General features: G+C 45.4%; 1 protein-coding gene across 1 annotated transcript in view; it reads right to left on the bottom strand.

Moving 5' to 3' along the window:
- Window positions 1-5,998, bottom strand: part of LOC307090793 (tetraspanin-15) — a 15,165-nt gene extending 9,167 nt beyond the window's left edge. The window contains exons 1-2 of the mRNA XM_079757568.1: window positions 5,685-5,998; window positions 819-1,004 (exon numbers count right to left, since the gene is read on the bottom strand). Of these exons, the coding sequence (XP_079613694.1) occupies window positions 819-1,004; window positions 5,685-5,771 (273 nt within the window). The 5' untranslated portion in view covers window positions 5,772-5,998. The remainder of the gene's footprint in view (window positions 1-818; window positions 1,005-5,684) is intronic.
- Window positions 5,999-10,253: the final 4,255 nt, after the last annotated feature.

Genomic DNA, 10,253 nt, shown 5'->3' with positions numbered 1-10,253 from the left:
ATTGAGATCATATCCTAACAGTAGTACCTAATATTATAAGTGTTATTATCAAGAGCTATATTACTATTAAAAAGACAACAGCAGTCCTGGTAATGAAGCCATGAAGCCACACACACACACACACACACACACACACACACACACACACACACACACACAGACAGACAGACAGACAGACAGACAGACAGACAGACAGACAGACAGACAGACAGACAGACAGACAGACAGACAGACAGACAGACAGACAGACAGACAGACAGACAGACAGACAGACAGACAGACAGACAGACAGACAGACAGACAGACAGACAGACAGACAGACAGACAGACAGACAGACAGACAGACAGACAGACAGACAGACAGACAGACAGACAGACAGACAGACAGACAGACAGACAGACAGACAGACAGACAGACAGACAGACAGACAGACAGACAGACAGACAGACAGACAGACAGACAGACAGACAGACAGACAGACAGACAGACAGACAGACAGACAGACAGACAGACAGACAGACAGACAGACAGACAGACAGACAGACAGACAGACAGACAGACAGACAGACAGACAGACAGACAGACAGACAGACAGACAGACAGACAGACAGACAGACAGACAGACAGACAGACAGACAGACAGACAGACAGACAGACAGACAGACAGACAGACAGACAGACAGACAGACAGACAGACAGACAGACAGACAGACAGACAGACAGACAGACAGACAGACAGACAGACAGACAGACACACACACACACACACACACACACACACACACACACACACACACACACACACACACACACACACCATGTGCAGCAGGGTCTTGTTGTCCCTCAGCGAGCCCACCATGCCCACCAGGGACACGGTGAACATGACCAGCCCCAGCAGGATGAGCACCACGGCCGGGGCCAGGAACACCCCCTCCAGGGTCCGGTTCTTCTGGCGCTCCACCTCCGCGTACACCCCCACACACAGCACACACAACCCCATCAGCTGGAGGGGGCAGGGGGGAGAGGGAGGGGGGGAGAGAGAGGGGGAGAGAGAGGGGGGGGGGGGGGGGGGAGAGAGGGAGAGGGAGGGAGAGAGAGAGAGAGAGACAGAGACAGAGAGAGCGAGAGAGAGAGGAGAGAGAGACAGAGGACCAGAGACAGAGAGACAGAGGGCCAGAGAGAAAGAGACAGACAGACAGACAGCCAGACAGACAGAGAAAGTCATACAGAGACAGAGAAACCGACAGGCAGAGGGAGAGACGGAGACAGACAGACAGGCACAGAACAGGAGAGACAGACAGGCAGAGAGCGTTAATGTTCAGACTGCAGTATGAGGCGAGTCATCCTCTTCATCGTGATGAGACGTCCCTTGGGGCCCCCTCTCCGGGCCCCTGGAGGTGTCATTACAGGCCCCAGGCCTGCAGTGTGTTGCTCTCACACGTCTCTGCTCTCTGAGACGTCTCACTCGTGCAGCTAAACGCTGAATGAAAGGTCACACCGTGTCACACAGCTGTCACTCAAACCATCTTCATCACAGTTCCCAAAGGGCTGACTACGCTCCCACCTTCACGCAACGCAACGACCACGCAGACGCTTCCACACAGTCGTGAAACACAGTCGGTTCTGCGTCGGGTTTTAGTGAGCGGACCAATCACAGCCCTTGCTGCTGCGTCGCCACGACGGCACGGTCACAATTTTTGGGAGGCGCACGCCAGGCCCTTGCGGTGGACGCAAGGAGGGTCCGTACCCCCCTCGCGTTGGTGAACGTGGGACCATAACCAGCCCTTCAGTTTAGGGGCCTCTAAGAACCTGGTTCAGATGAGAGAGGACACTCTTAGCTGCTGAAATGTAATCATAGTTTACTATAGTATACATTGTCTGTCCATGTGATGCCACGTGTGATGCCATGTGGCATCGCATGTGTTTTGCCCTGGTCCCAGGCAGCACAGACAGCACTACCTTAAATGGGCTTGAGTCAAGCGCTACTTCAGACAGAGCTACGGACCGCTTCGGAGAGCAGAAGACTCATCAGAGGGCGTGAGCGGTCAGCCCCGCTCCCTAGCTCTCTGGGGCAAGCGAGCAGCGGCGAGGACACCAACAGAGACGCTGCCGCCATTGATTTACTCATTAGCAGACGAGGCACTCTGCTGAGCAGCATCGGGCATCGTCAGCCTCCACACAGCCCGCCGTAAAACCTCCCAGCGTGCTTCCCTGGCTCACCTCCCAGGCCTGATGGAAGCGCTTTTCCTTACTGCAGTGGCTGTGGCGGGAAAAGATGGAAAACTACAACTCCATCACCAACCGGAGGACTTCAGGACACGCGTCGCATTGAACCCCGACGGTGGACTGATCCATGGTCCTGACTGGGAGCCTACCCACCTGGGAATGGATCTGGGTGGATCTGGGTGGATCTGGATGGATCTGGGTGGATCTGGATGGATCTGGGTGGATCTGGATGGATCTGGATGGATCTGCTACTTGTGTAGCATCTTCTCCTAGCTAGCATTGTTGTCTATGGGGAATGGGTTAACCTAGCGATTGTTAGGGCTTGGCACTTGGTTCTATGATCATCCTTACTGTACCTCTACTGACAAATGTACTGATTGTAAATCGCTTTGGATAAAAGCATCTGCTAAACGCCCTAAATGTAAATGTAAATGTTAATCTGGAAATTGAAGAAGACATGATGTTGTTCTGCATAAATGTTGGACACGTATATCATGATAATACACTATTTAGTAGGTAGGCCATACTAACGCACTGCTAGCCCATAATAACACACTACTAGCCCATAATAACACACTACTAGCCCATAATAACACACAACTAGCCCATAATAACACACAACTAGCCCATAATAACACACTGCTAGCCCATGGTAGTTTAGTGTAAATGTAGGAAGACATCTTTATAGTTCTACTGGCGTGCTGCTTTGTTTACTGTAGGCTATCTACATTTTATCTGGAAGCCCAAACCGTTGGCACACGGCCATTATTACAGCAAATCAGATAATTGTTTGTGTAATTAAAGAAAATATATTATCCTGTAATGAAAATGTTATATTTTAACATAGTAACTTGGCTGCAGTACCTTTTAAATGATGGGACCTTAAACCGCTGTTTCAGCTTGAATTCCAACACTGTGTATTTTTGGCTGACCGTTCTATGAAGAAGGCAGGTGTTATCCCCATGGTTACCCCGCCACGCCAACATTGTAATCCATTTTTTTGGAAATAGAATGCATAAATGTTGTTGAATATGAGCATGGTATAATGAGTGACGTTGTCTATGAAACCACCTTATTATCAACCCATTATAAACAAAAGACAGATACAACCCACTATATAAACACATAAATAACCCATAATAACACACTACTAGCCCATAATAACACACTACTAGCCCATAGTAACACACTACTAGCCCATAATAACACACTACTAGCCCATAGTAACACACTACTAGCCCATAATAACACACTTCTAGCCCATATTAACACACTACTAGCCCATAGTAACACACTACTGGCCCATAGTAACACACTACTAGCCCATAGTAACACACTACTAGCCCATAATAACACACTTCTAGCCCATATAAACACACTACTAGCCCATAGTAACACACTACTAACCCATAATAACACACTACTAGCCCATAGTAACACACTACTAGCCCATAATAACAAACTTCTAGCCCATATTAACACACTACTAGCCCATAGTAACACACTACTGGCCCATAGTAACACACTACTAGCCCATAATAACACACTTCTAGCCCATAGTAACACACTACTAGCCCATAATAACACACTACTAGCCCATAATAACACACTTCTAGCCCATAGTAACACATTACTGGCCCATAGTAACACACTACTAGCCCATAGTAACACACTACTAGCCCATAATAACACACTACTAGTCCATAGTAACACACTACTGGCCCATAGTAACACACTACTAGCCCATAATAACACACTACTAGCGCATAATAACACACTTCTAGCCCATAGTAACACACTACTAGCCCATAGTAACACACTACTAGCCCATAATAACACACTACTAGGTCAACATAACACACTACTAGCCCATAGTAACACACTACTAGCCCATAATAACACACTACTAGCCCATAGTAACACACTTCTAGCCCATAGTAACACACTACTAGCCCATAGTAACACACTACTAGCCCATAATAACACACTACTAGCCCGTAATAACACACTACTAGGTCAACATAACACACTACTAGCCCATAATAACACACTACTAGCCCATAGTAACACACTTCTAGCCCATAATAACACACTTCTAGCCCATAGTAACACATTACTGGCCCATAGTAACACACTACTAGCCCATAGTAACACACTACTAGCCCATAATAACACACTACTAGCCCATATTAACACACTACTAGCCCATAATAACACACTTCTAGCCCATAGTAACACACTACTAGCCCATAATAACACACTACTAGCCCATAGTAACACACTTCTAGCCCATAGTAACACACTACTGGCCCATAGTAACACACTACTAGCCCATAATAACACACTACTAGCCCATAATAACACACTTCTAGCCCATAGTAACACACTACTAGCCCATAATAACACACTACTAGGTCAACATAACACACTACTAGCCCATAGTAACACACTACTAGCCCATAATAACACACTACTAGCCCATAGTAACACACTTCTAGCCCATAGTAACACACTACTAGCCCATAGTAACACACTACTAGCCCATAATAACACACTACTAGCCCGTAATAACACACTACTAGGTCAACATAACACACTACTAGCCCATAATAACACACTACTAGCCCATAGTAACACACTTCTAGCCCATAGTAACACACTACTAGCCCATAGTAACACACTACTAGCCCACAGTGCTGTCATCATCAGAACACACTACAGCAGCATAGAGGGCGGCTTGTTGGATCAGCATTCCTGGGGTCTGGACGGACCTGCGGGTCTAGACCCTGTATGACCGCCCTCTCACACACACACACACACACACACACACACACACACACACACACACACACACACACACAGACAAACGGTAAAAACACACACACGTCATTCATCACCAGTTCATTATTCAACCCCGATAGTAAGAAGCGAGTCTACAGTAGTTGAAAACACAACCCGTATTTATGACACCTTGAAACCAAACGAGGCCCGCCGGCCGTGGGATGAGAGCGGCGGGGTTTGAACTAACAACATCCCCGTCCTCACATCCTCTCTGGTGTACGGGCGTTAATCATATCACGGTGAATAAGGATCGTTTCAGGGCCACGGGCAACAATGAAGCCATTTTGTGTCGGCGGAGAATCCTTTCCACCAGGATCCTCCCAACCCATCCTCCGCCCTGCACCACCACATCCACCCCTTTGTCGGCGATATGTCGGCGATGTGTAAACCAGTCTGCAAAATCCACTAAACCATGGGGGGGGGGGGGGGGGGGGATTCACGTCAGATGATATGTGATATCACGTTAAAACCCCAGCGACGTTAGATGAATGATGAACGGCGGTGTGGTCGATGATCACCTGCCGGAGACCCGAGACTACCGAACCCCGGGGAACCGACAGGGAGGGACCGGGACGGACCGGAAGGGACCGGGGATCGGGGATCACTTATCACTCACCGAGAAGAGCATGGAGTAGATGTTGAGGGTGAATTTGATGAAGTAGTAGAAGCGGTTGGTCTTCCGGAGCTCCGAGTAGGACGGCATGGCGGAGACGGAGGCTGCTGGGCCGCCGGGCGGTGGACGCTACTGACGGCTGGCCCCCCGCGGTGAAGCGCTCCCCCGACCGACTCTCTCACACACACACACACACGCACACACACGCGGTGCGCTCCCCGACCGACTCACAAACGCACACACCCGTTTAAAATCTGCTTTTAAAGAACACCGTCGTTGTTATTCCTCTCGTTCTATTGTGTGGATTGTGTATGTGTGTGTGTGTATTTGTGTATGTGTGTGTGTAGCGCACGCAATCACTTCCGTGCGGCGCCGCCGCCGTACACACACGCTTTGTTTTGACTCCATCCTTAAAGGGCCAGCGCGCGGTTCGGCTGGCCACGTCTGACGGATTTAGTGGGAGAGGATTTGACGAATTACACACACACACGCACACACACACACACACACACACACACACACACACACACACACACACACACACACACACACACACACACACACACACACACACACACACACACACACACACAAACACACACACACACGCAAACACTGAGCTAAATTATGTCTTGCGTGGGATTGCATCAGTGGATGCCACCCCACGGTTGCTAGGTGTATTCCCTCACAAATAGGTTTACAGCTGGACATCTTTAAGCGTTTGGATGAGTCAGCATGTGATAGGCCTGTGGCTGGTTTATCCATAAGGTCCTACTGCAATGCATGGAGTCCTGACAAAGAAGGCCATTATTTGGTTTATATTTTCAACTTATACCTAGTTTCTTGTCAATGTGAAGGACGCATTGCGTTATTGCATATTGTTTGAATAATTATTCAATTTTCTATTCAAAAACAAAACATTGGCCATCTTCAGTATATTTTTTGAAGTATTTGCTGTATATATTACGCAGGCTTTGATTTACACAGAACATTCCCGCTATCTATAAAATTTTGCTTAAGGTACGAATACTTTACATTTATATTAAGGGCATTTAGCAGAAGCTCTTATCCAAAGTGACTTACGATAAGTATATTTGTCAGAAGAAGGAGAACCAACAATATATCGCTGTCGGTACAATAAGGATATTCATAAAAAGAAGTGCCAACCACTAAGAATCACTAGGTTAACCCATTCCCCGTACACAACAAAGTTAGCTAGGATAAGATGCTACACAATACAACAATAGTACAACATACAATAAGTGTGTACATCATCATCGTCATTCAGGAGGGGGGAGCCTACAGGTAGCTGAGGTGTGTTCTCCTCCTGAAGAAGGTCTGTTATCTAACGGTAATCCTACCCTCACTCCTCACGGGGTCGATGAGGTACCCCTCAAACGGTGTGAAGGTCAGGGGGACGCGAGGGTACGGGAGGTAATCCGCTAATCCTCTGCTCCGACATCGGACCCAGAGACACTCCATCTGCCTGTATGAAAACACACAGGTGGACCTCAGAGTGTACGCACACACACACACACGCACACACGCACACGCACACACACACACACACACACACATCTGTACGCTGAGAACACTGAGTCCGAGATATGAAATATACTGAGGTAATCTATTTTATTTTTTTGATTTCATCATGTTGTTCTCTCAGGTGTACACACACACACACACACACACACACACACACACACACACACACACACACACACACACACACACACACACACAAACACACACACACACACATACACACACAAACACACACACACACACAAACACACGCACACACACACACGCACAAACACACACACACACACACACACACACACAAACACACACACACACACATACACACAATTTAGTATTATGCTGTGTATTGTGTTCAGAGAATCCTGTAAATACGTCAATACATGTCTGGTCAAAATATATTTTTATGAATAAGATATACTGAAAAGAATATCACGTCATTTCATCAGATCAGTTATTGTCTGTTTATACAAGCACACATTCTATTCTATAGGGCAATGGGTACAAGGGTAGCTAAGGATATGTCAACATGCACTTATATTTTATTGTGATTTGTCCCTCTATTATAATAATCGTTACCATCCTACTCCTAACAAACAACTGTGTATTATATAATACAATGTAATGATGTGAACAACAGGCCAGGCAGGACAATAACATTGGGGTTGATGGTTAATCCTCAGGGTCAATGCAGGGAACATTACCACAAGTTAGAATACATGACAGACAGACTGCATGCTTCAAGTCAAGGCTACACAATATTATCACTCCCATAATAATATATTATGGGAGTGATAATAATATATTAATATAAAATACAGTTCCATAAAAGATGGCCATGTGACATCTCTTACATGTGTCTGCTTGTACTTCACTAAAACACCATGGATGGAGAAAGTTGAATGATTAGTGATTGATGATTAGGGTTGGATTTTCTTTAAGCCAGTGTTTCACCTCGATACACTTGTACCGTATGGGTACTTATACCCCTGAACCATATGACGCTTTAGTATCTACTATACCCTCTTCAGAGAACCATATCACCCTATAGTATCTACTATACCCTCTTCAGAGAACAATATCACCCTATAGTATAACTATCCCCTCTTCAGAGAACCATATCACCTACTGCAGGGAGGGATGAGATGGGACTGGGATTACGAACCTCTCCATTGTTTCACATTGAATTAATAATTAATCAATTAATAATTAATATCAACAGGGTTACTGCGCGGCTTTAATGTGACGAGAATAAGAGCTGTTTAAATATGCATGTTTGCAATTCATAATCACCACACCATGCATGAAGGCTATAATATATTGAATAATATGTAAATTAGAACAAATCTATATAATCAGATTGATGAAGATAAAGTATGGTATTAATGCAGAATCATGCTCCCCTTGTTTACATGAATCCCGGTAGAATATAAGCTTGCTTGGCAGCCAACGGTTCACCCCGCTGGTGTTTGGACCATGAAGGTAACACCACGTAAGACTTATAAGACATAAACAGCCTGTTATACCCCTCCAACTCCTGTAGGGGGCCTGCTTTACCCTGAAGGACTTTATTTTGCGAGAATAACCGGATCGACATTATGCTGCCTATTGCAAGGCAAGTTATAATTTTGACACAATATTGTATTTTTCCATTTTTCTTTGATTGATTTTAAAAGATTGAATTGCCTCCACTGACAATAATTGTCTGTTGTATTCTATGGTTGGAAATATTGTCCATAGCCACGGTCTTTTATTCAGAGCAGCGCTGAATGTCGTAATCGACCAATCAGAATCGAGTATTCAACAGAGCTGTGTCTGTCAACGTCGCCGCCATATTGGAAAGGTCTCGAAACAAATACAAGTCAAATGACGTTTACGTTCTAAAATACTATTAATGACTCGTTTTTAACTACCTCAACTATATGTTTACCCATGATCTAGTGGAGTACAAACAAATACAATACAGAATATAAACATTTTATTTAAAATATCATTTAATTTTTTTATAAAATCCACTCTTTGAAATCGGTTGAGGACAGTAAATGTCATGGTGCTTAACAGCAGCTCCCCTTGCCGCTGGTATTGGGTTACACGCCAGTCTTGGCCTTTCCAGTGTGTCGACATTGAGGTACGACCGTAATCGTTATCAGCCATCGCGGCGTCTCTGTACATATGACTATTGGCCACCAGTTGTCCTACGCTACATCTGATTCTCTCTTGTCTCCAACCCTGTCTCTCTTCACGCTCCCGTTCACCAGTGCTCACAACATCCCATAAAATATATCTATATATCATTTATTTAAAATAAATTGGATTGGTGTATAAATCAATAAAGACATTGATCGTCCTAGCGGGGATGAGCCAATCGGCTCTGAGCTCCTGGGTCTGGTAGGACTGGCACTGGGTCTCGCCATGATAGACTGCAGTCAGGCGGTCGTCTGTCAACACTCTGGAAGGAGGGAAGGCTTGCAGTGTCTTTCTCTCCCTGACCTTCGGATTGGTTAACGGCAGCCAATGGATGGCATCACCCTATTTCTAATACAGTGAGATCAGCCACAGGCGATGTGTTATCCAGCCAGTCAGACCGATAGGTTAGGAAAGGTGAACTAAGACATGAAATGGGCTTGGGAAGCGCAGAATGGGAGTTGATTAAATCTTGAAAGGCCTAATGATAATTAACATTCCTTCAGATTTACATTTAGGGCATTCAGCAGACGCTTTTATCCAGAGCGACTTACAAAAAGTACATTTGTCAGAAGAAAGAAATAATATATGGCTGTTGGTACAATAAGGATGTCATACAAATGCCAAGCAATAACAATCTCTAGGTTAACCCATTCCCCGGAATGCAAGAAAGATAGCTAGGGATAAGACGCTACATGATGCTAAGTACTATTTTCAAGTGCAAGTGGGTACAATACACAATGTGTGTGTACATATTCCGTCTGTGTTCATCCCACTTAAATTCTGAATGATGTAAGAATTCAAGCTGTCTCATAGCTTACTGCACAATTGAAAATAAAACGATTT

This window comes from Pollachius pollachius, assembly GCF_949987615.1.
Source record: "Pollachius pollachius genome assembly, chromosome: 1".
Taxonomy (NCBI): Eukaryota; Metazoa; Chordata; class Actinopteri; order Gadiformes; family Gadidae; genus Pollachius; species Pollachius pollachius.
Note: the sequence above shows the minus strand (reverse complement) of the source record. Positions and strands in the feature narration are given on the sequence as shown.